The sequence below is a fragment of the Bos indicus genome, chromosome 5 (genome assembly GCF_029378745.1).
Source record: "Bos indicus isolate NIAB-ARS_2022 breed Sahiwal x Tharparkar chromosome 5, NIAB-ARS_B.indTharparkar_mat_pri_1.0, whole genome shotgun sequence".
NCBI lineage: Eukaryota > Metazoa > Chordata > Mammalia > Artiodactyla > Bovidae > Bos > Bos indicus.
The window spans coordinates 83,354,652-83,381,886 of NC_091764.1; the positions used below are offsets into that span (position 1 = coordinate 83,354,652).

The 27,235-nt window shown below is 38.4% G+C and overlaps 1 protein-coding gene across 2 annotated transcripts in view; it reads left to right on the top strand.

Moving 5' to 3' along the window:
* ITPR2 (inositol 1,4,5-trisphosphate receptor type 2) overlaps positions 1–27,235 on the top strand; it is a 593,100-nt gene that overhangs the window by 389,313 nt on the left and 176,552 nt on the right. For both annotated transcript variants that reach the window (XM_070788589.1, XM_070788588.1), the window contains exons 38-43: positions 12,915–13,023; positions 13,709–13,896; positions 19,579–19,762; positions 20,460–20,716; positions 23,947–24,147; positions 26,518–26,628. In XM_070788589.1, coding sequence (XP_070644690.1) covers positions 12,915–13,023; positions 13,709–13,896; positions 19,579–19,762; positions 20,460–20,716; positions 23,947–24,147; positions 26,518–26,628 — 1,050 coding nt within the window. The remainder of the gene's footprint in view (positions 1–12,914; positions 13,024–13,708; positions 13,897–19,578; positions 19,763–20,459; positions 20,717–23,946; positions 24,148–26,517; positions 26,629–27,235) is intronic.

Consider the following 27,235-nt stretch of genomic DNA (forward strand, 5'->3'; position numbering starts at 1 on the left):
GCTAATTTTTGCCAATCTAGTGGTTGTAAAATGGGGGCTTATGATAGTCTTTTTGGTATTTCTCTTTTTAAATAAAGTATAACTGATTTAAAATGCTGTGTTAGTTCCAGGCGTGCAGAACAGTGATTCATATATATATATATATATATACACATGTATATGTATATATGTATTCTTTTTCAACACAGACTTAGTTTATATTCCCTAATTACTAATAAAGGTGAGCATTTTTTCATGCTTATTGGCCATATGTATTTTCTTACATGAAATGCCAGTTCAATTCTTTGTCACTTTTTATGAGATCTTTTCTCATTAATTTGTAGGCATTTTTATGTGTTCGTGTATATTCACTATAGCCCTCTGTTGTTTCACAGCCCTCTGAATATCAGAGAATAAATTACAGGGGCACCAAGTGCATGTGGGGAGACTAGTTAGCAAGCAGTCTTTCCTAATGGACATTGTGTGATAATTTTTTTTTAATTTAATTTAATTTTTTAATTTTATTTTATTTTTAAACTTTACACAATTGTATTAGTTTTGCCAAATATCAAAATGAATTCGCCACAGGTATACATGTGTTCCCCATCCTGAACCCTCCTCCCTCCTCCCTCCCTATACCATCCCTCTGGGTCGTCCCAGTGCACTAGCCCCAAGCATCCAGTATCGTGCATAGAACCTGGACTGGCATCTCATTTCATACATGATATTTTACATGTTTCAATGCCATTCTCCCAAATCTTCCCACCCTCTCCCTCTCCCATAGAGTCCATAAGACTGTTCTATACATCAGTGTCTCTTTTGCTGTCTCGTACACAGGGTTATTGTTACCATCTTTCTAAATTCCATATATATGTGTTAGTATACTGTATTGGTGTTTTTCCTTCTGGCTTACTTCACTCTGTATAATAGGCTCCAGTTTCATCCACCTCATTAGAACTGATTCAAATGTTTTCTTTTTAATGGCTGAGTAATACTCCACTGTGTATATGTACCACAGCTTTCTTATCCATTCATCTGCTGATGGGCATCTAGGTTGCTTCCATGTCCTGGCTATTATAAACAGTGCTGCGATGAACATTGGGGTACACGTGTCTCTTTCCCTTCTGGTTTCCTCAGTGTGTATGCCCAGCAGTGGGATTGCTGGATCATAAGGCAGTTCTATTTCCAGTTTTTGAAGGAATCTCCACACTGTTCTCCATAGTGGCTGTACTAGTTTGCATTCCCACCAACAGTGTAAGAGGGTTCCCTTTTCTCCACACCCTCTCCAGCATTTATTGCTTGTAGACTTTTGGATCGCAGCCATTCTGACTGGCGTGAAATGGTACCTCATAGTGGTTTTGATTTGCATTTCTCTGATAATGAGTGATGTTGAGCATCTTGTATTGGTTTTGCCATATATCAAAATGATAATTTTATGTTTAAAATATTTTTCTTACATTTCTTATGTTAAAAACAAATACGAGGATGAAATACTGTTCTTTTTTTTTCCCTAATGGGACATTAGACCGCTGGCTTTTGGAAGAGTTCTGCTTTGTACATGCACTAGGGACACTTGAAACTTATGCATGTTAATGTATTGTTTCATGAAACCGTAACACACTGATCAAGTGGGCTTCAAAGTGATCTTCTACAAAATGAATGCTGTTTTTCATTTGCCTTCTCTTAAACATTTATAGAAAGTTGGAGCTGGATACTTAGGTCAGCAGTTAAAACTGTGGGTATCTTTGTGGAGCTGCTGCTGCTGCTGCTAAGTCACTTCAGTCGTGTCCGACTCTGTGTGACCCTATAGACGGCAGCTCACCAGGCTCCCCCGTCCCTGGGATTCTCCAGGCAAGAACACTGGAGTGGGTTGCCATTTCCTTCTCCAATGCATGAAAGTGAAAAGTGAAAGTGAAGTCGCTCAGTCGGGTCTGACTCTTTGCGACCTCATGGACTGCAGCCTACCAGGCTCCTCCGTCCCTGGGATTTTCCAGGCAAGAGTACTGGAGTGGGGTGCCATCGCCTTATATGCTATTTGTGCAAATCTTTCTCAATTGAAGCTTATTTTTTAATGTTAAACACAATATTATAATAACTGTCTATTTAGCACTTGGCTGGAGAATCCCAGAGATGGGGGAGCCTGGTGGGCTGTCGTCTATGGGGTCGCACAGAGTCGGACACGACTGAAGTGACTTAGCAGCAGCAGCAGCATGGGCTAAGAACATACGCTTTCCATATACAATCTTTAATCCTTAAAATAGCCCTGCAGCATAGATATTATTATTCAGAGATGGGGAAACTGAGTCCAGGGCCAGGAAAATAAAATTCTTGAGATCACAAAGCCAGTGGCAGAACCCAGATCCAAACTAATTATGTTGGTTTCCACAACATTATCATTTTCAGTAAGTGTCCAGCTTTCCAATGCTGAGCACTTTCTAAATTTCATTATTATGTGTTAGACTGTGTGTTGATAGATATCTCTTTTAATTTTTAAGAGCTTACCTTGACATTGTGGCTTTGTAGAGCTCCTCTTCATTCCACTGACTCCATCAATCTAAGGAACTTATAAATATATTCTGAACTTATAAAACGTTGCCTTCATACTTCTTTTGTCAAAGTATTTGCACTGATTGGTAAGTAATGCAAGTGGTAGTTTTCTCCTTCCCTTTTAAGGCCAATTCCATTCCAGTATTTTTGGGGAAAGGGGTGAGGATTCTCTCTCTCTTTTTCTCTGAAGGGGTTGGTTCTTCTACCATCTTGTTCCCTCAACAACTCTGCCAAGTTCTGTGCCCCTCTCACTGCCCAGTGAGCCAAACCCTCTTGGATGTAGATAGGTAGATCACAGCTTGCAACTCACCAACTTCATTGACAACATAATATCCATAGAAACAGGAAGGTGAGGATAGGGCTGGAACATGCTGGTCTTTCCTGTCTCTCTTTTCTCTTTTTGTTTTGCTTTGTTTTGTTTTTTGTTGTTATTGTTTTTCATCTGTACATCATTAGCTTCACTGAAAATACCAAATTATTTTTCTAAGTAGCTACACCAATTGCTCAACTCCCAGTGTTCTTTTTGCTCACATCTTTGTAGACAGTTGATGTTGAAAGAATTTTAAAATTTTGCCAGTCTTGTGAATGAGAAGTCTCTTATTGCAGTTTAAATTTTCATTTCTCTAATTCCTTGTGAGGTTGGTTGTTTATTTGTGTATGCTTTTTGGGGGGCTATTTAGCTTCTGTCTTCTATAATGTGCCTGTTTGAGTTTTTTATTTTCTTTTGGATGGTTTTTGCTTTTTTCCTAGTGTGCAAGAATTCTTTAAATATTATATATATATATAAATTATCTTTTCTGAGTGGTTTTAATGATGTCTTTTAATAAATGGAAGCTCTTAATTTTACTGTAGTCTTTTATAGTTTGCAGATTTTGGTTCTTGTTTAAGAAGTCCTCTCCTACCCCTTTTTCATAAATATACTTTCTCCTACATAGACCTCTGAAAGTGTTAAGTGTTATAGTTTTTTCATTCACATTTAAATCTTGAATCCACCTGAAATTGATTTTTTGTGGATTGTGTGAGATAGAGGTTGATTTTCAATAACTTGTGTATTGTTCCTTACCACTTGGTACTCCATCTTACAAAGTTGTACCTATGTAACAATCTTTACCAAGTGATTGTGGAAATATGAGAGGAATCACAGCACTGGAGGATCTAAAACAGATATGATTCTTCCCATTGTCCAAGAGGGAAACTCTTCACTTGTACTTCATGTTCAGATCAAGTTCAAGTCTCTCAATTATTTCCATCTCCTCTCCCATCTTGCTTTGTTCTCTTGTGTTCTCTGAGACCTCCATAGGCTGAATCTTTATTGATCTATACTTGGCCATGTCATCCTTCAGGTATACAAAGCTTTTACAGGAGCTTTGAAATTAACCATAAGAAATTCCATTTTTCCCGGTCTTCACTGTGAGTGCTCATGCTTGCATCGGCAGCGTATTGATTCCGTTTTCTCAGTAACAGGTAGTTTCTGCACTCTTTACCAGGGGATTGTGGGCTTAACTTCAGTGGTTGTATGCACTGCCATTTGAGTGTAATTTTATGAGGTAGTGATTTATGATGTGTGAATCTAGGAGTTTTGCTTCAATAGGGAAATGGTATCTAAGGCTCCTCTGCTTGTCACTTGCTTATTTATTCTTCTCTCAGCTCTTTATGTTCTGGAGATGAGAAGAACACTTCTTACCCAGAAAAGTGAACCATTATAAGCAGAAAGATCCATTTTCAGTACTGTGAGTGAAGGGTTGAAAAAGTTCTCAACCCTTAGAATTTAAACAGACCCTGTATTAAAATGGGTGAGGAGGTGTACGATGCTGTTGAGTTTCATGTCAGTCTGTGTACTTCCTGGAAACCAAATACTGAGAGGCTTTTATTAAACCTCAGAGAAGATAAATAGTTTCCTTTACTTCTCACTAGTTATGGGGCACAAACTCATTCTCTAAAACACTGTTCTTAGCAACCTTGTTTTTCTAGAGCCAGTTGATAGATGATAAACCCAGAATGATGACTTGCCACTCTTACCTCCAGTATCATCATTAAATGTTTAAATATCATCCTTTACTGTTTAAATGTTCAAATTTCACAAAGGAATCAAATGGTCTGGTGACATTTATTTTGAAAAACAGTGCCATGTGTTTCAGCTGTACATATTGAAAATTATTTTAGCATATGCTGCCGAATTGCTCTTCACAGCCCCTTTCCTAGTGCCTGACACATGGTAGAAATACAATATGTCTTAACAAGGAGTAAAAAAGGGAAGAAAGGAGATGGAAATAGACTGTCATTCTGGTGTATGAATAATTGGTTTTAAAATTTTTCTACATTCTTTTATTTTTCATAACCTCCTTTACTAGATTTATTGAAACATCAGTATGTTTTCAAGGTTATCATGATTGTGTCATCATGTTGATAAAGAGTATCTGTGAATGTATATAATAACTATTCCTGTTGAAGTTTGTATTTCTTATCTTAAGAAAGTGGGGGGAAATTATCAGGGGAAAGAACTGGCTTACATTCCTTGGAGTCAGTGACCCAGAAATTTAAACCATCAGACAACTAGATTATAGGAGTTTGCCCACATTTTCCCAAAGGAGTTCCTTGAAGATGTAGTTGATTATAATGCCACATTTAATGTAATTCCATTAGGATACAGCTGTTGCAATAATTTATTTGAAATTAGAAATATGCCTTTTAACCTCTTGGAATTCAAATGAGGAAAACTATCTAATCAGAGAGACTATCATTAAACAGAAAGGTTAGGAGAGCACCAGTTAGACTAATACCGAGTTTAATGTTAAAATAAAACTATGCAGAGGGTACAGAAACATACAATCACTTTCTTGTAGATCTTATCCAAGCTGATTAGAAGCTAATTGTTAGTCCTGGAGGAGAAACCATAAATTAAGCATCTTTAGTTTGCAATTTTCATTGCTTTTTAAATTTCTACTTGAGGACTTAGTTTTCTAGGATTCTGGTTGTGGGGCATATTTTGATGGTATGTTAAGGATACTACACACAGTAGAAAAATGTTACTTCAGTGTCTGATTTTTCCAAGGAAATGGGAACAAATGTGGATTTGGTCCCTCAAATATCACATCCTTGAACCCTTCACTCCGAATGCTTCTAACTCCTAATGAGACAGTGCTGGGCTTCCTTGAAAATCAAAGAAAATCTTTAGTCCTTTTTTAAGACTAATACATACTTGGTATCCTTTCTATCTGTGAAAAGCAGTCATTTCTAAGCTTCTTAGTTTTTGATCCATTAGAGTTGATGCAACAGGAAGTGGCGGGGCAAAACCCATCCTCTCAGATTTTCACAAACTTGTGGCTTCTCTTTTTATGGAGATGTTTTGTTGCAATTTCAGAAGGTGGTTGTTAGTTATGTTGGCTACATTATCTTTAGCACATCTGGGATGTGTTCACATGAAGGCATTGGCTAAAAACTGTGTCTTGTGGCCTGGAATTGACTCTGATATTGAAAAGAGAGGGAAGGACATTCCTTGCTACTTGGCCTAACCCAATAAAGACACCTTCCATGGCGAGCTCAGTCAGGAATTCATTTTGGAAGCTGAAGAGCAAGTACAGAAGTTGAGCTTCTCAGTTTTAGGATGCTTTTCAAAATATGCTTTTAGTTCTTTCCCAAATTTCTGCTGTGGCAATTATAGCTCTGAGACTATTATTTATAATCCTGGCACCATAATTTCTGACCTTGATTCTACAGTTACTTTGAGTTAAAGGAATATGTGGAAATGACTTGCCTCCAAGCTGTCAACACTGTAAGGCCACCAAGAATGCCCCAAGACAGGTTTGAGGCGAAATACTTGCCTCCCATCCTTCAAGTCAGAACTCAGTACTGGACAACAGAAATGTCTGTCGTCTGCTAAACTTGTGATGTAGCGATATCTGAAGTTTTCCCGTCTTAAATGAGGGTAGTTAAGACAAACAGAATCCTGTTCCATCTCTGCCTATCCTTCATTCATGTTTAGCCCCATGCGTGCGTGCTAAATCACTTCAGTCATGTCTGACTCTGTGTGACCTTATGGACCTTAGCTTGTGAGGTTCCTCTGTCCATGTGATTCTCTAGGCAGAATACGGGAGTGGGTGGCTGTGCCCTCTTTCAGGGGATCATCCCCACTCAGGGATCGAATCCATGTCTGTTACGTCTACCTACATTGGCAGGTGGGTTATTTACCACAAGCGTCACCTGGGAAGCCCTGTTTAGTTCCAAGGTTTGCTTTTTTTGAAAACTGTGGAATTGGAACCAGTATAGAATTTTTTCCATTTAGTTCAAGTTGGGAGGTCCATTTTAAATGGCAAAGTAATGTGCAGATTAGCTCACAGGTATGTAATTTCAAGGATTGACTAATAGTGGATGAATGAGGATTTTCACTTAGTTTACCATTTATTATTTTTGCCATTTTCTTAGTATATGGGATGGTTTGGTATACAGTGAGAGACTATGTACAAAATCACCTTGTCATTTGTAAACTGTTCTGTGATCTGGTATTAATACCAGCGACAGCATCAATTATACACAACTTACAGAGCACTTACTATGTTCTGGAAACTGTTCTAAGTACTTTACATATTTTCCACATCGCAGAAGCCCCCTGAAGGGTGTTATGATCATTTCATTTGATAGTTGTAGGACTGAGTGCTGGATAGTATAGTGAAGTAACTTGCTTAAAACATACCATTAGTATGTGGCATAGAGGGGACTGAAGCACGGACGGTGTGGCTCCAGAGTAGAAATATAGGGAGCCATGTCCCCTTTCTGTGGCATTTTGAATTCACATAGTTAGAAAACATATGCTTCTAACTTGACTGGAATTAGTTAACAAAAGTGTGGCTCATTGGATTTTGATGTTTATGAATCTGGTAAGTACCTGCAATTTCATTTTATCTGCCTGAAAATAATTTAGAAATAATGACAGGTAGGGTGCATATTTTAATCTGCCATGAAACTCTTCCGCTCTCTGATTGGTTTTGAATAGCTTCCTTCTTCTAGCAACATAAAGGGCATTTTTTAAAACTGAGAGTAAAATGTAGCTTTCTTAGTTCAGTTCAGTCACTCAGTCGTGTCCGACTCTTGCGACCCCATGAATTGCAGCATGCCAGGCCTCCCTGTCCATCACCAACTCCCAGAGTTCACTCAGACTCACGTCCATTGAGTCGGTGATGCCCGCTAACCATCTCATCCTCTGTCATCCCCTTCTCTTCCTGCCTTCAGTCTTTCCCAACATCAGGGTCTTTCCAAATGAATCAGCTCTTTGCATCAGGTGGCCAGAGTACTGGAGTTTCAGCTTTAGCATCATTCCTTCCAAAGAAATCCCAGGGCTGATCTCCTTCAGTATGGACCGGTTGGATCTCCTTGCAGTCCAAGGGACCCTCAAGAGTCTTCTCCAACACCACAGTTCAAAAGCATCAATTCTTTGGTGCTCAGCCTTCTTCACAGTCCAACTCTTACATCCATACGTGACCACTGGAAAAACCATAGCCTTGACTAGGTGGACCTTTGTTAATAAAGTAATATCTCTGTTTTTAAATATGTTGTCTAGGTTGGTCATAACTTTCCTTCCAAGGAGTGTCTTTTAATTTGATGGCAGCAGTCACCATCTACAGTGATTTTGGAGTCCCCCAAAATAGTCAGCCACTGTTTTCACTGTTTCCCCATCTATTTGCCATGAAGTGATGGGACCAGATGCCATGATCTTCGTTTTCTGAGTGTTGAGCTTTAAGCCAACTTTTTCACTCTCCTCTTTCACTTTCGTCAAGAGGCTCTTTAGTTCTTCCTCACTTTCTGCCATAAGGGTGGTGTCATCTGCATATTTGAGGTTATTGATATTTCTCCTGGCCATCTTGATTCCAGCTTGTGCTTCCTCCAGCCCAGCATTTCTCATGATGTACTCTGCATGTAAGTTAAATAAGCAGGGTGATAATATACAGCCTTGATGAACTCCTTTTCCTATTTGGAACCAGTCTGTTGTTCCATGTCCAGTTCTAACTGTTGCTTCCTGACCTCCATACAGGTTTCTCTAGAGGCAGGTCAGGTGATCTGGTATTCCCATCTCTTTCAGAGTTTTCCACAGTTTACTGTGAACCACATAGTCAAAGGCTTTGGCATAGTCAATAAAGCAGAAATTGATGTTTTTCTGGAACTCTCTTGCTTCTTCAATGATCCAGCAGATGTTGGCAATTTGATCTCTGGTTCCTCTGCCTTTTCTAAAACCAGCTTGAACATCTGGAAGTTCACAGTTCACATATTGCTGAAGCCTGGCTTGGAGAATTTTGAGCATTACTTTACTAGGGTGTGAAATGAGTGCAACTGTGCAGGAGTCTGAGCATTCTTTGGCATAGCCTTTCTTTGGGATTGGAATGAAAACTGACCTTTTCCAGTCCTGTGGCCACTGCTGAGTTTTCCAAATTTGCTGGCATTTTGAGTATATCACTTTCACAGCATCATCTTTTAGGATTTGAAATAGCTCAACTGGAATTCCATCACCTCCACTAGCTTTGTTCGTAGTTATGCTTCCTAAGGCCCACTTGACTTCACATTCCAGGATGTCTGGCTCTAGGTGAGTGATCACACCACCGTGATCACTCTAGTTCTTCTTTAAAAAACTATTGTTTCTCTATCTCTTGGTTGAGTTCTTGGAGTAATGGGGTTAAAATACTCTTACAGAGAATAAAATGGAAGCTCATTCATGTAGACCTGGGGCTTCATTCACAACAGTTTCTCTTCCAGGAGGTGACCGTGACTTGTGCCATATCAAGAATAACAGTCCTAGGGCTTCCCTGGCAGTCAGTGGTTAAAACTCTGCACTTCATCTGCCAGGGAGCACCTTTGATCCCTGTTTGGGGAACTAAGATCCTGCCTGCCACAGCCAAAAAAATAATTAATTAATAGCCATACAATAAAAAAAGAAAAACAGTCCTGTGTTTTCACTTTTGTCAGTTTTATTTATTACAGCTAGGCCAACTGTATGTTACAGAGTTTGAGTGAGAAGCAATCCATTCATGTGTAGAGGTGAGAATCATGATTAGTACGACAAACTGAGCTGCCCTTTAAAGAAATTACTTCAGTTAATGTGTTCTCACATCTTTCTCCCCAGGTTACAACTTGAACCTTATAATTTATGGGTCTAAAAAGGTCTTTTGTAGCATCTCCTTCTGCTGTAATGAGATACATGATAAAAAGTCCATTTGACTCCAAAAAAATGTCTTATTTTGTTTTTCCTACCCTTTTGGAAGCATCATTCTTTGGCCAGATGAAGTTATTTCAACTCAAAAGGCTTTCTTTTCAACATAAAAAGAGAAGTTTTAGTTTCTTGTGTCTTTTATAAGTGCCCCACTTTGGTTTGACAGGGGAGAGTCGAGTTCTCTTCACTGGTAGAATAAGCTCTTAACACCTCACTTTCTCTTCTAAGACTAGTCATCACCTTTACTCATAGCACCCCTATATGAAAAAATCTTAGATGAAGAAAGCATGAAATAGGGAGGAATACTAGATGTGTTCTAAAATTTTTAAGTGTCAGTAAATAAAAGTCACTGTAATGCTCTGAGTGTCTGTTGGAATTCTTGGCACTGTGACCTTTAGGACATTTGTTCCACACTGTGCACAAGACAGCTTTGCTGGGATGATCATCTGGGTTAGCAGGGGAGGTTTGCCATGTGAAACCTCTTCTGAGTCAGCCATTCCCCCTTAAGCACTTCCGTAGGTCTTAGTATGGACCTCTCATATGGAACTGATCTTATTGTAAATTCTTTGAGAGGAGGGTTATATTTTTTAAAAATTATTTGTATTTTTTCATTTATTTCAATTGGAGGATTATTACTTTACAGTATTTTGATGGTTTTTGCCATACATCAGTGTGAATCGGCCATAGGTATACATGTGTCCCTCCATCCTGAATCCCCCTCCCACCCCCCTCCCCACTCTATCCCTCAGGGTTGTCACAGAGAGAGCACCGACTTTGGGTGCCCTGCATCATACATCAAACTGTCACTGGTTATCTATTTTACATATGGTAATACATATGTTTCAATGTTATTCTCTCAAATCATCCCACACTCTCCTTCTCCCACTGAGTCTAAAAGTCTGTTCTTTACACCTGTGTCTAAGAGGAGGGTTATATCTTATAAAGTTAAGATAGTACCTAAAATACAGTTGATTCTTAATGAATATTTGTAGAGTGAAGAGGGAAGATAGGATATGTCCGTGCCTGCGTGATAAGTCACTTCAGTTGTGTCTGACTTTGTGATTCCATGGACTGTGGCCTGCCAGGCTCCTCTGTCCACAGGACTCTCCAGGCAAGAATACTAGAGTGGGTTGCCCTGTCCTCCTCCAAGGATATGTCCATAAGTAAGACGAAAGAAGAGCTTTCAAACTGAGAATACGATATGAACAAAGAGAAAGACTAGAAAACTGTGGTTGAGGAATCATCACAGAGTTCAGTTGGGTTACAGTATAATCTGTGAAGACACTCTTGGAACCAACAGTTGAACAAAGTAGAATGGATAGGTTTTCACAAATCATTTTCAAGTTGGGGGGACATTGGAGCGTAAAAGATCAGAATGATGTGATCGCCTTGAAACCAGTTGAACTTCTTCCACTTAAGAGAGAAACACATTGAAGAGAGAAGAATTAATCCATTGTGAAAAGCTGAGTTTAGTTGCCAGTAGAACCTGCAGCTGTAGATAAGGAAGTGTGGATGGAAAGAGAAGGAGAGGCTCTGGAGAACCAGGTCAAGGATGGAGGAGACACATTTGACAGTGAGACCTGCCCAAGGGATTGTACAAGCAACGGCTGGAAGAAGTTGCTGATGGGGAGTGGGGAGCCAAGAGTTGGAGAACTGAGGACAAAGCCTGAAGGGCTGGAGAAACAGGGACAACCAAAGCATGGGAGAGAGAAGGTGCAGTGGAGTCACGTGTCACAGCAGGAAAGGGAGGCATGCGAAGCGGGCATGCGGCTTGGCCTGGGGCGATGGCCACGTTTTGCCGTCAGGAGTCGAGTTCAGGTCTTAGTCTATCACCTGTTAGCTGCATGATCTGCAGCCAGTGCATAAGCTTTTGGACCACAGTGCCCTTACCGTTGCAGTTGTGCTGTTAATGTCAGTAGTTTAAATCTATAGACCTTACATGATACTTTAAAAAGTACTCTTGTCTATTCAAATCATAACCAATAAAATGGAAGATTTGGAGTTATCTATATTTCTTCTGTTCATGCAAGCAACTATATTGCAAAATATACTATTTTAAAAATCTCTTGTAATCTATACAAAATTGAAGACAGAAAAATTTGGTATATGATAGAAGTTTATTGATGATAAATGGTAAAAATGATTTTTGCAGTAAATTATGTGGGAACAATTGATGTCAATATGGAAAAAATTAAATTAAGATCTTACCTTTCACCTGGCACAAAATTCAATTCAAATTGGAGTATAGATCTAAATGTGAAAGGCAAAATTTTCAACTTTTGAAAGAGTATATTTGAAAATGTCTTTCTGAACCACAGTTGGAAAGAATTTCTAACAAAAACGCAAAAACGCAAGACTAGTGGAAAACACTGATAAATGTGCCTACATTAAAATTAAACAGCTCTTTTCGTTAAAGAAAAGTGGTGAAAGAGGAGTAATAAACAAGAAGACTGTACAACATATATAACTGACAAAGGACTAGAAGTTAGTATATATAAGGAACTTCTTTTTGTCGATAGTGAAAGAAATAATCTAACTGAAAAAAATCAGGTAAACAAAGTCTTTCTGAAAGAGGAAATCCAAACAACCAACTACTTTATGACTATCTGTCAACCTCATTAGCAATCAACAGTAGAAAGCAGGAATTTTTGAATTGTGTGTTTGATAGACTATCTTTTGCCCGCTGTCTTCTGAATAAAGCTCTTAGAATTTAAATATAATTCACTCTGTCTTATCAAGCTTAATTTTTTTTTCAAGCTTAGTTTTTTAAGCACCTTCTCTATACCTAGGACTTGTCTAGCTCTTTTTACTGAGCCTATTTAAGTGAAGGCTTTTCCTTTCCAATTCTTAGGTTATTTATTAACCCGTGTTTTCTTTAGACACCATGAATATTCTTACCGACACTGGAACCCTCAGCTTTTGAAGCAATTTTAAATTTATAGAGTTTGTGACTGTATTGTTCTATTGAAAATACTGTATATTTATTCTTTATTTCTGGGAGAGGCAACATTTTTGTTATTTTCATGGGAAATATTGGCAGATTTTTGCCTTAGAAAATATTATACAATATTAGTTTTTCCATATTCAACATCATCGATAAAATGCATTATAAGTGGCATTTTAATGTATTGATAACCTTCCCTTTTACTAGAAAAAGGAACAATAAAATTTTTCTTATCCTTTTTATTATTAGGGTAATACATTAAGAAAAATCCTCCTGAATCGATACTTTAAAGGTGATTACGGAGTCTCTATAAATGGACACCTCTCTGGAACCTACTGCAAAACTGCACAAGGAGGAGGCAAGATATCATTTTTCCCTTTATTTTCAAATTCTAATAACATCTCTGTGTGCCAGTGTTGTTCTAGTGTTTTTCTTAAAAATAGCACAAATATGAAAAGGTTCATTTAAAAAGCACCATCAGCCATAGCAAAGAGGAAACCCTGCCACTTGTGTCATCTAGGATGGGCCTCAGGGCATGATGCTAAGTGCAAGAATCAGTTATACACGTGATCTAAAACTCCAAACTCAGCGAAACAGAGATCAGATTTGTGGTTGCCGGATGCAGAGAGTGGGGAGTAGAGAAATTAAGTGGAAGTGGTCAAAAGGAACAAACTTTCAGTTAAATAAAGCAATCTTAGGACTGTAATATACAACATGATGACCGTTGGTAACAGTACTGTATTGCATATTTGAAAGTTGCTGAGAAAATAGGTGCTAAAAGTTCTCATCACAAGGAATACAAATTAACTTTATGAGATGGTGAATTTAATCTTATTGTAGTCATCATTTTGCAGTATATACATCTATCAAATTATTAATGTTGTGCACCTTAAACTTGTATGATGTTATATATCAATTATATCTCAATAAAACTGGAAAAATAAGTATAAAGCACATTAAAAACCTTTTGTATGATTTTGGGTTCATGAAACAAATTTGAGCCTTTCAACAAAGGTTTACTTATTTATTTTTCCTAATCACAGGAAGCTTTTCTGGGCAAGATTCAGATAAGATGGGGATATCCATGTCAGATATTCAGTGTCTCCTGGATAAAGAAGGTGCATCTGAACTTGTCATCGATGTTATAGTGAATACCAAAAATGACAGAATTTTTTCAGAAGGCATCTTACTTGGCATTGCCTTGCTGGAAGGAGGAAACACACAAACTCAGGTACCTGCTTACAATCATTGTCATTGGTTACATTTGGTTATTTTGTATTTCTTACTTCTTTGTCTTGGAAAGTAATGATTTTTCTTGAAGTTTCTCATGACTATCTCAAAAAGAAAAAAATCCCACAACAACTTTGTATCACATTTTCCTTATAAATGTTTTGATTTGCTGTAGTAAGTACATTGTTGTTGTTTAGTCACAAAGTCTCGTTAGACTCTTCTGCAACTCCCTGGACTGTACCCTACCAGACTCCTCTGTCCATGGGAGTTGTCAGGCAAGAATACTGGCATGAGTTGCCTTTTCCTTCTCCAGGGGATCTTCCTGATCCAGAGATTGAACCCAAGTCTCTTGGCATTGGCAGATGGGTTCTTTACCACTGAACCACCTGGGAAGCAGAACTTTGCAAATTACTCAGTGAAGCAGAACATTCCAGAAATTCTCATTTGCTTAGGGAAATTTTAGGCTGACTAAGCAGATAAGGACATTTTGACTTATCCAAGAATTATATGTAAAAAAAGGAATTAAGTGCATTTGTTAAATGAGGTAATATATATATAAATTCCTCATACAGTATTTGACATTAAAACAAGTTCTGATAATATTCACCATGCATCTCAGTTACTTTTTTAGAAACTGAGAACTCTTCTGTTCCTCCTTCCCCAAATCTGCCGGTGCTTGTTACCCTGCTGCCGCTGAGTAGGTGAAGCTTTCCCTGTTGTGGGGAGAGAAGAATCATTCCTTCTTTTCTTGTTCTGTTTACTCATTCAGCTCAGGAGGGGTGACTTGAGAGTCATCGTTCATCTATTCAGTGCTCCACTCCAGTGAGCAGTATGCTCACCTCATGTAGGATCACACCACTATTTCCCGAAGGTGCACACGTGACTTAGAAACTCCTGCCAAGTTGCCCCTGAACTTCCCCACACCTAAAGGCAGAGCTCACTGTGTGATCCTGAGAGCTGGGACGTGTTCCCAGGGAACAGGCTTCCTCCTCCCAGCCCTGCCACTCACCAACCAGGTATTTCCAGGTTTGCCTTGGTCAGGAAGGCAAACAACTAATTGGAAATTCCAGAATCTATTTTCCCTATTCATGGCAAGTAGACACCATGTCTTATTAAGCATGAAAAAAAAATCATGTTGTTTCTAAAGATATCTTTCCAAAACACATATTATTCTCCTGCTTAACGTCAGTCACTTTCCTCTATAAAGGCAAATGCTCCTTCATGATCTAGTCTCTTCAAGTTTTCTAACTCTCCGTTCTTACTCCATCTCTCCCCACCTCCATCCTTTCTCTTGTGCACCAGCTGTACTAAGCTCTTTATAGCTCCTCAGATGTGCTGTGCCATTTCTCGTGTCACTTTCTCCTCTTTGAGGACTCAGCTCATGAACTTCTCTGGGAAGCCTTCTGTCCACTAGTGACTCTATGCTTCTGCTGTGTCCTGCAGATATCTGCAGTAGCATTTCTACATTTTTGTGTGTGTGTGTGCCTCTTCATGAGTACAGCAGGCTCTGTCTAGTGAATTATGAATCCTTAGAGGTTGAGACCACATGTTTTCCATCGTCACATCCCTTGTTTCTGGCAGCACGTCTGGCCCAGCCTAGGGATTCAGTAAATAATCGGAAGTGAACATCCCTATGAATGAGTGGTCCAAGTCCATTTCTAGTCACAAAGTCTTCACTATTTGGCTGTGGCCTTTGGGACCACTTCTTTATCTGAGCTCCCATGACATTTGCTTCTTGGATGCTCACTTGGCATTTTTCCTGTGCTGCTTTGCTTGGTTGTTACCGATATGATATTCTGTTTCTCCAGTTAAATGTCATCTTCTTTAAAGTAAGGGGATCATGTCTTGTTCTTCGTATCTACAGCTTATAGCCATTTGACAAATACTTGACGAAATAGAATTTGGTGATTTTTGTTTATGAAAATCTTTTAAATGGGTTATGACAGTCTTGTTTACCAGCCTTACACTATCCAGATTTCTCGCTTATCTACATTATTGTGTAACCCAGATGTCAACTGTGTGCTCCTGCCCCTAAGAGGTCTAACCGAGGTCAGCTGGAATGCTTACCCTCCCCAAGACTTCTGTCAAAATCCAGGGGGATTTATATTCTAATTGTCTCATTGGCCACTGTTGTCTTGCTTACTTAGTTCAGGGATTGTCTTGACACCCAGCTTCTGTAGTCCTGAATTAGGGATCTGATGCCCTTTCTTAAGTTTTACCCTCTTAGCTACATAAATCAATTTATATGTTTAAATGTACTTAATTAAAAATTGGTTGAGGGGAGGAGAAAGAAGATGGTTAAATTATAATTTCAAATTGTACACTAATAATAGCAACCATGAGAATCAGTTCAGTTCAGTTCAGTCGCTCAGTTGTGTCCGACTCTTTGCAACCCCATGAATCGCAGCACGCCAGGCCTCCCTGCCCATCACCAACTCCCAGTGTTCACTCAGACTCACGTCCATCGAGTCAGTGATGCCATCCAGCCATCTCATCCTCTGTCGTCCCCTTCTCCTCCTGCCCCCAATCCCTCCCAGCATCAGAGTCTTTTCCAATGAGTCAACTCTTCGCATGAGGTGGCCAAAGTATTGGAGTTTCAGCTTCAGCATCATTCCTTCCAAAGAAATCCCAGGGCTGATCTCCTTCAGAATGGACTGGTTGGATCTCCTTGCAGTCCAAGGGACTCTCAAGAGTCTTCTCCAACACCACAGTTCAAAAGCATTAATTCTTTGGCGTTCAGCCTTCTTCACAGTCCAACTCTCACATCCATACATGACCACAGGAAAGACCATAGCCTTGACTAGACGGACCTTTGTTGGCAAAGTAATGTCTCTGCTTTTGAATATGCTATCTAGGTTGGTCAAAACTTTCCTTAATGCCTCCTAAATACTGGGCACTCTTCTTAGTGCTTTCTGTGTATTAGCTTGATTTATCCTCACAACAACCTGTGCAGGAACTTGAGTCCTGTCTCATCTTACCAAAGAAGAATCTGAGATACACATAAGCTCACATGGCTGGTTAGAAATCAAGCTAGGATTGGAGCCCATGCAGACAAGCTCCAGTGTCTGTGCTCTTAACTGCTATAAACATCTCCTTTCAGGACTTTCTTGGTGGTCCTCTGGTTAAGAATCCAACTTGCAATGCAGAGGTCATGCAACCACCAGAGATTTCTGGTGGTTGAACTAAGATCCTACATGCTGCGAAGCAACTAAGCCTGCACGCCACAACAGAAGACCCCATATGATGCAGCTAATAAATAATAAATATTTTAAAATGTCCTTTCTAAAATATCCTTCTGTCTACTCACTCCTGGGAAGTTTCACTGACTGATCACCCTAGTATTACTTCATCTCTCTGGGTCCTCATTTCATTTCTCTTCTCTACCCTCTCATTTCTAGTCACCCTCCATCCTTCTTGGGGGAAAGTCCTTCCTCTACTATATGGAACTGTTTATCTATCACCTTGGCTCCTGAAAAAAAACAAGGAGTTTCCCCTTATACTCTGAAGCTTATGGAGGTGGTTTCCTAACCAAAACCTGTACCTTTGTGAGGGATTGAATTGTTATGCTAGCTCTTGAGATTATATATATATTATAAAAGCATACTATTTATCTTTATTAAAATCATAGTGTTCAGCTTTGTTGTTGTTTTTGTTCAGTCACTCAGTTGTGTCTAATTCTTTGCGACCCCAGGGACTGCAGCATGCCAGGCTTCCCTGTCCTTCACCATCTCACAAAGCTTCAAACTCATGAGTCGGAAATACTATTCAACTATCTCATCCTCTGTTACCCGCTTCTCCTCCTGCCCTCAATCTTTCCCAGCATCAGGGTCTTTTCTAATGAGTCAGTTCTTCACATAAGGTGGCTAAAGTATTGGAGCCTCAGCCTCAGCATCAGTCCCTCCAGTGAATATTCAGGATTGATTTCCTTTCTAGTTTTTAAAAGTCCATGTAAATCATTTGTTATTTTGAGCTTAAAGGGTCATTTTATATAGTGATTTAGAGTCAGAGAATCTAGATTTAAATCCTATCTCTATTACTGTTATATAATATTGGGAAAGTCATTTACATTCACCAAACTTTATTTTATTGATATATAAAATGAAATAAGCACGTTCTGTTCATCACACAGTTGTCCTGAAAGAATCAATGAGATAATACATGTCAAGGAACAATAAAAATTAGAAAACTTTGTGTTAATAGAACCACAATGTTCTATAACTTCTTCATTAATATATAGGAATCCCTTTCTGCTTTCTAATGCCATTATATTGAAAATATTAAGGTTCAAGCATAAGAGTAATTTATGGGACCACAGAGGTCTCTGAAATCTGCCTTTATCCTCTGAATTAATAGGACCAGCTTGATGGTTTCACTGTGGTTGCTATGGTTACTGTGGCTTTTTGGCCTGCTTTCTTGAATTGTTGCTAGCCCTCTGCCTAGTGCTTCCCCCTTGTAGGTATGAAACCGACTTGTAAGACTTTATGAAAATGCTTTGAGAATGTGCATCACCCACAGTAGAAATTTCAAGACAGGTATCCATTTCCAGGCCTGATGTCATTAGACAGACTCGCACCTGCAGGTCCCAGGACCTGTGAGTCATGGTTTCAGGCACTCTTTCAGAAGGGGTATCTGCAAGAACCAAACTCCCCAAAATTGTCTACTCTATTGGATTATAGTCAATTCTACTTGATCTGGAAGTCATTATTTCTTCAGATGTTTTCTTCCCCTTGTCTCTTATCAAGTTTATATAACTCTTCTCATATCAGTACAGTGACTGGAATTACTATCTTTATTAATTATTTTTACTGTATTTCTCTTTGTGTTGTGTCTGTCCCGTGGTTTTAGTCTTAATAACTTAAATTTTCTTGTCCAGAGCATATCACGTTTCCTAACTCATACCTCTTCTCGATACTTCTCCAAGCAGACAATGATTAGGGCAAATGATCTCAAGGTTCGTTATTTCCAGAGATGTGTTTTTATCATACTTTGACTGTTGAATCCTTTCCACATCGTTATTGATTGTGAAAGAGTTCACTTCATGCGTTTTATGGTGGGCTTGTCCTAGATCCTGTGCAAAGCAATGTAGCTAATAAAATACCCGAGGGACTTAGTGCCTACTTATCAGTGGGTTCCTGTGAGTGAGGCTGCCATGGTAACCCAGTCTAAATTAAATATACATAATTTAGGTAAAGAGAAAAATAACTTTGTAGGCTCACATTTACCAGGATGATCACAGAATTAGTGGTGGTTTTCCAATCTAGATTACAGAGTCGTGAAGGCAGGATCTGTAGCTATTTTTCCTGAGTGTTCTGTCACTTCACAGCATGGGGCCTGGAACACAGTAGGACCTCAATACATAGTACTGCACAAAACATGACTTCGTAATAATATAAAAATCAAAGAGCTCTTTGCATACCACTCTTAGAGTGTTCTTATGAGATTTTAAAACAAATAATCTCTAAAGGTGACTTCAATAACATAAAATTATGTTGAATTTTAGTGAAAAGTACTAAGCAAATATAAGCTATTATTAGGACACAGTAAATAGTATAGGAGACTGGTAAAGCTGTCAGTTTATGAAATAATCATGAGCAGCACATTAAATACGGGCTTTTATCCATAATGCTTATGTTTATTTCAAACACCCTTGGGGGTCGGTGTCTTAAAATACGTTTTCTTGCAGTATTCCTTCTACCAGCAGTTACATGAACAAAAAAAATCAGAAAAATTCTTCAAAGTTCTCTACGACCGAATGAAGGCTGCTCAGAAAGAGATAAGATCAACAGTGACAGTTAACACCATCGACTTAGGTAACAAGAAAAGGGATGATGACACAGAACTGATGACATCTGGCCCACGGATGAGAGGTAAAGGACTAATTGAGTATTTGGGAGAATGAGTAAGAGAAAAGAGGGTAACACAATTTTTAGAGCTCATTTATCTTGTCATCTCACTTACCTTAGTCTAATTATGCCACTTGTGCCTCTGTGTATGGAACACTGTCCTTGAATTATTGTGGTCACGGTATTGACCTTCAAACAGCTCTGTGGGGTCAGCCTCAAACAAAGAATTATCAGTGCAAAGCAACTAGTGACATGAAAATATTTGATTTCATCGTGAAATTCTTGGTAAAAAACAACTACCCATCCCTTCTGAATGCTCATGAAATGTAAACTGTAAGAACCAGAATTATAGCACTAAACTCTATGAAAGATTCTTGGAATTTGAAATAACAAAGTCATCAGGAGAGTAAAAACAAATTGTATAAATATTTTGAACTTTGTACTATTTTATCACTTTCTTGTATTTAGGAGCTCTTAATTTTATATTTATCAAAAAGACAGGAGCCCTTCTAAAATGGACTAAGCATTAAGATCTTTTTTAAAAAATATCCCAGTGCATATTTAATTTTTTGGTTGCTCTTTCAGAATCTTTTGGGAAAAGTTGTTGCACCTCTTGTCAGGTGATTTGAAATCCAATTGTTAGAGAATTTGGGTAACTGTCTTTTTTTAATTAGCAAATGGAAGTTAATTCATAAATATAAGAGTACTGCTTTATTTTCAGTAAGGGATTCATCATTACATTTAAAAGAGGGAATGAAAGGGCAGTTAACAGAAGCTTCTTCGGCCACATCCAAAGCATACTGTGTATACAGAAGAGAAATGGATCCAGAAATAGACATCATGTGTGCAGGACCTGAAGCAGGAAATGCCGAGGACAGGTCCACCGAGGAAGTCACAATGAGCCCTGCCATTGCCATCATGCAGCCGATTTTGAGGTTTCTGCAGTTACTCTGTGAGAATCATAACCGGGAGCTGCAGGTACTTGTTCTGTTTTGTGTGAGAGCTGAGCATCCAGCCTATGATGTTAGTGATTAAATTCAGATAAAACTAATAAGTCGTTTTGGAGAGAGAATAAGAACAATAGTGCTTTTCTGAAATGGGAAGAAATTTTGGTATCTGGGTGAAGAAAAATGAGAAGAAAATTCCTTTATGCATTCCTACAGTATCATTCTTTGCATCCTCAACTCACATCTCTTCAGTCTCAGTGGGTATCATCTAACCTTAGGACTCTCAGATTTGTTCAATAAGGTCAGTTTTGCTTCATCTGTACCTTTCAGGGTTTTGTAAGACTTGGAGGGCCTTCATCATTGCCAGCTCAGTTCATATTTCTTGAATGAGGATACAGAGTATCTTTATATTTTATTATAAACAGAGTTAATATATGTCTATTATAGACAGTTTATATATGTTTTTATTATAAACAGATTAATATGGAAGAGGATTTTCTTGCTTTTGAAGTTTAATTGATTTACAATATTGTGTTAGTATCAGGACTACAGCAAAATGATTCCGTTTTTTTAATATATATATATACATACACACACATCTTTAAAAATTATTTTCCATTAAAGATTATTACAAGATATTGTATAGTTTCCAGTGCTATACAGTAAATCCTTAATGTTTATCTATTTTATATGTGGAAGTGAAAGTGTTAGTTGCCCAGTCACGTCCGACTCTTTGTGACTCCTTGGACTGTTGCCCAGCAGGCTCGTCTTCCATGGAATTCTCCAGGCAAGAATACTGGAGAGGGTACCCATTCCCTTCTCCAGAGCATCTTCCTGACCCAAGGATCAAACCTGGGTCTTCCACATTTCAGGCAGATTCTTTACCACCTGAACCACCAGGGAAGCCCTATTTTATATATGGTAGTGTGTGTTTGTTAATCCCGTGTGTGTGTGCTCAGTTGCCAACTTGTATCTGACTCTTTGTGGCCCGATGGACTGTAGCCCAACAGGCTCCTCTGCCCATGGAATTTTCCAAGCAAGAATACTGGAGTGGGGTGACATTTCCTCCTCCAGGGAATCTTCCTGACCCAAGGACTGAACCCATGTCTCTTGCGTCTCCTGCATTGGCAGGTGGACTCTTTACCACTAGCGTTACCTGGGAAGCCCTTTAGTAGTTACCTTACCAAATTGCAAACATCTGTTAGATCATAGGAAAAGCAAGGGAATTCCAAAAAAACAACATCTACTTCTGCTTTATTGACTGCGCTAAAGCCTTTGACTGTGGATCACAGCAAACTGTGGAAAATTGTTTAAAAGGTGGGAATATGAGACCATTTTACCTGCCTCCTGAGAAACCTGCATGCACGTCAGGAAGCAACAGATAGAACCTTCCATGGGACAACAGATTGGTTCAGAATTGGGAAAGGAATACGTCAAGGCTGTATATTGTCACCCTACTTATTTAACTTACATGTAGAACACATCATGTGACATGCTGGGCTAGGTAACTCACAAGCTGAAATCAAGATTGCCAGGAGAAATATCAACTACCTCAGATATGCACATGATACCACACTAATGGCAGAAAGCAAAGAGGAACTAAAGAACGTCTTGATGAGAGTGATAGAAGAGAGTGACAAAGCTGGCTTAAAACTCAACATTCAAAAAAGTAAGATCATGGCATTGGGTCTCATCATTTCATGGCAAATAGATGGGGGGAAAATGAAACAGTGACATACTTCATTTTCTTGGACTCCAAAATCACTGAACAGTGACTGCAGCCATGAAATTAAAAGATGCTTTCACCTTGGAAGAAAAGCTATGACAAACCTAGAGAGTATCTTAAAAAGGAGAGACATCCCTTTGCCAACAAAGGTCCAAAAAGCAGAGACATCCCTTTGCTAACAAAGGTCCATCTAGTCAAAGATATGGTTTTTCCAGTAGCCATGTATGGATGTGAGAGTTGGACCGTAAAGAAAGCTGAGTGCCAAAGAATTGATGCTTTTGCACTGTGGTGTTGGAGAAGACTCTTGAGAGTCCCTTGGACAGCAAGGAAATCAAAACAATCAATCCTAAAGAAAATCAACCCTGAATATTCATGGGAAGGACTGGTGCTGAAATGATAGTTCTTTGGCTACCTGATGGGAAGAGCCAACTCATTGGAAAAGACCCCAGTGCTGGGAAAGATTGAAGGCAGGAGAAGGGGACGACAGAGGATGACATGGTTGGATGGCATCACCAACTCAACAGACATGAGTTTGAGCAAGCTCTGGAAGATGATGAAGGCAGTGAAGCCCACCACTTGTAGTCCATGGTGTCTCAAAGAGTTGGACATGACCTAGTGACTGAATAACAACAGTTACTAGATTAATTATTACTAAGTTTATACTAAACTATTACTAAATTATATTTATGTCAGTACATATTGAAGTACGTCATTTTTCTTTAAGTAGTTGTTTATTTATTTGGCTGCATTGAGGCTTAGTTGCACACAGGATCTTCACTGTATCATAGAAATCTTTTAGTTGTGGTGGGCAGGCTCTGGAGCATACAGGCAATGCGGGCTTCGTTACTCCACTGCATGTGGGATCTTACTTCCCTGACCAGGAATCAAACCTGCATCTCTTGCACTGCAAGGAAGATTCCCAATGATTGAATCACCAGGAAAGCCCCCTGAAGTACCTCATTCTTACAGCTTCTAAGTATTCCAGTGTTTGGATATACAATTATTCGTTAAATTGGTCCCACTGTGATTGGTATGGTGTGATTTTCAGTGGGGCTGTTACAAGCGGTGTGCTCTGGGTCTCTTTGTAGTTGTCTGATACTCAAAATATTGACAGGTCCTCCAAGTTGCCCTTCGCAGTGGTTGTATCATTTGAAGCTGCACTATGTATAAGGGATTGCTTGGTTGACTATTCAATTGCTTCTTTCCCTAATTAACTTCTGGTTTCCTTTTTCTTTTCTCCTTACCTGCTGCTTAATTATTTTTGCCCTTTGTATATAGTTTTAAGATAATGACATTGAGAAATGTTTTTTATGAACTGTATTGATAAATATAGATGCTTGAAAAATATATCTCTCTTTTCTTAATCCCAAGAGAAATGTAATAAATGTGAATACTTCGTTATAAAGGGCAGGTCCGTTCCACATTGCCATGGGGATCCTCTTGGGTTGAAAAAACACCCATAGAGAGAAAACTGAAAACATTTAGCATGGTGATTTTTTTTTTTAATGCCTTGGGTATATTTTTTTTCTGTTTAGCACTTCCTGAGGAATCAAAACAACAAAACCAATTACAACCTTGTCTGTGAGACCCTTCAGTTTTTGGATTGCATTTGTGGAAGTACAACAGGAGGCCTGGGACTCTTGGGTCTCTACATCAACGAGAAGAATGTAGTGCTGGTCAACCAGACTCTGGAGAGCTTGACTGAGTATTGCCAAGGTCCATGCCATGAAAATCAGGTAACTGAAAGCAGTCCTTCATGAAAATTATTCCGACCAGTTAGCCAAAGGATCAACTTGGTGAAAGAGCCAAGCTTTGTGTGCATTTGAAAGATCTTTCTTTTACTTTGCCAGATATTTTTACTTTCCTAACAAAGCATACAAAGACTGAATTATGGACTAGCAAATACTATGCCATATTTTAATTTAATTTCACTGTAAAAGGAAATTCCCATGAAAACATCCCAGATAAAAATCAGAGTACAATATATTTTTTCATCATTGATCAGTTTTCGTCTTTAGTCAGTCTCTCCAGGATTTGTGGCATTGGCTCCCTTTGGCTTCTTGGGCTCCACTGCAGTGGGTTGTGTATATTACCATCTTTATATTGACAGTAAATGTAGCAAATAGGTCATATTGCTCCCATTTTGCTTATAGCTAGATTGTGACTCAGAAATTAAGTGATGTTCAGGGTCCCAGAGTAATGGAATCTCTTAAGTTGTAGGGCCATTCTTAAAACTCAGGACTTGTGGTTGAGTCTAAACAGTGCACTTTTGACTGCATAACATTTTCCAGGGCAAAGTTTCGACTCCCTCTTCCAGAATGTTTGTCTCTGATTTCATTTTCTTGGATATCACAGACACAGAGAGGGAGTAGAAGATGGAATACTTGGGTTGGTAAAGGGCGGAGGGCAGCCTGGAGTTTATTGACTCCGCATCCACACAGGTGTTATGGAGCTACCATCACAAGCATGGATCCACCCTGGAAGGAACAATTTTCAAATCACAAACATTTCTGGATAAAAATTTTAAAGAAGCCACTGAGACCAAATGTCAGTGCTTGATACAGAAAAGAAATGTTGAAAAGTAATTGCTTTTCTATTGCATATTATATGACATATATGTGCAAAGTACACACACATATATGTACATACATAGGTATGCAGAACAAAAACATGACAATTATTGGCATAAGTAGCTTGTTATGGGGATCTTTACGCCCTGTAATATGCATGTGATATGGTGAAAGAGTTTGTGGATTTTGCTCTGTCTTATATTTCACTCTTCCAGGGCAATAATATAAGAAAACCTAACTATTGATTTTAAGTTAAGGAAATATATGCAGATTCAAAGACTTCATTTTGTTGTTGGTTAAAATAAAGTAAATCTATAATAGAAAGCATGTATTTTCCACTCTTGGTTTTTTAAGAAAATGAAACTAAGTTTTGAAAGTTACTGAATCAAGTTAGCTAAAAACAGAAATTAATAATAATACAGCATGAATCCCATATACTCTAAAAATAAGCTTACTGTGAACCTCGTGCTCTGGAAATATGTGGAAGGAAGGAAAAATGCTAGCAAATTTCAGAAATGATCCACAAATTGATTTCCTCTAAGTCAAGCAACCATTGTCATGATCAGAAGAACCTCAGGAAATGTAGATGAACGGAAGATACCTCTCCTTGGTGTCAGGGGAGTAAAAATTTCCTTGTGTGAAAAGAGAAATGAAGCCCATCCTGAAAAATAACAATCCTTTCAGAATTACCTTGATTTTATTCTTCCTCGTTTATCTTACCTGGGTTTCAATTTTTCAAACCCCTTTGACTCTGGGTCCTGCATGGTAAGATGTAGTTCCACAAATTCCAACCCATGAGTTTCCAATTTTCGAGTTGTATAAAATGAATTAAATTCAGAGTCCTAGCACGGTAGGCCCTAACCTTCAAAATACTGACATTTATCTCTCAGGGTACTTTATAAACTTTTCCCAAGTCAGATTCCTCTATAAATTGCTTAAGTTTAAGGAATCTGCTGACCTTTTCTCTCAACCAGCATAATTGACACGATGTCTGAAATATCAGGAGGTGACCGTATTCCCAGCACAGTCAACAGCATAGATTGTTACTCATTTAGCATTAAATAGCAGAGAAATGAAGATGCCACATCATTACAGATAAAGTTGACTTACCAACCTTGGGCCTAAGGTTTTTATAAATAGGAATATTCTCTTAAAATTGATCAGATCTTAAAATTCTAAATTTAAAGAATTTCTCTAATGAAGGACATATAAAAATTTATAGACCGAGTGTTTTACTTAACCATTGTTTTTTGAAATTCTACAAAAATGGTTCGCCTGAAAAGATACCTGTTTCATACAATGTCTTTCTCTGTGTTCTTCATACAAGTCATTTAATTAACACTAATCAAATAATAGACTCTATGTAAAAGAATATATAAAATTAAATCTTTGACTTATATTAGACTTAATCTCAAAGTTAAATCTTAATTGCATTTTAAAGGGCAAAAAGCTGAGGTGATTCTGTTATTTTATGTCATGGCCTCTAGTGCTCTTGTGTTGTAAATAGACTTATTTTAAAAATACTTTGTTTTCTAGACATGTATTGCTACTCATGAATCTAATGGAATTGATATCATCATTGCTTTGATTCTAAATGACATAAACCCTCTTGGTAAATATCGAATGGACCTGGTGCTCCAACTAAAGGTAAAGTAAACCCACTGCGGGGAAGGGGAAAGTGACATTCTCTATATAAAACTCACTTTCAGAGTTGACTTTAAATGTTCAAGTAGGTCTTCTAAAAAGCAAGGTATCATCATATTTTCAAGTAATGAATTGACAGAAAGGGATAGTAAAAGCACAGTGAGCACTGAATTGCTGATAAAGTGTCAAATAAAATTTGAGGATATCTTACTGGAAGTATTTTTAAGCAGTCACTTTGTTTCACTGCTTTTCTTTTCTATTTTTCATTATATAGAGGAACATAAGATGCTGAACATTCACTATGCCATATGTTTTTAATTCATCTTGACTATAGAATTCTATCTAACAAGTCACAATTAATGAAACTATGGTAGAAGAGGGCTCCGTTTTGGCTTTATATCTATTTTCTAAAAGTTGTTTTCTTTTATATTAGAATTTTAATTTTTTCCCCAATACGGTAAGCCATTTTCAAGCTTCCTTTGAGAAGTTTTTGGTTAGTTGCTAAGACGTGTCCAGCTCTTTTGCAACCCCATGTTCTCTGTCCATGGGATTTTCCAGACAAGAATACTGGAATGGGTTGCTATTTCCTTCTCCCTGGGGTCTTCCTGAC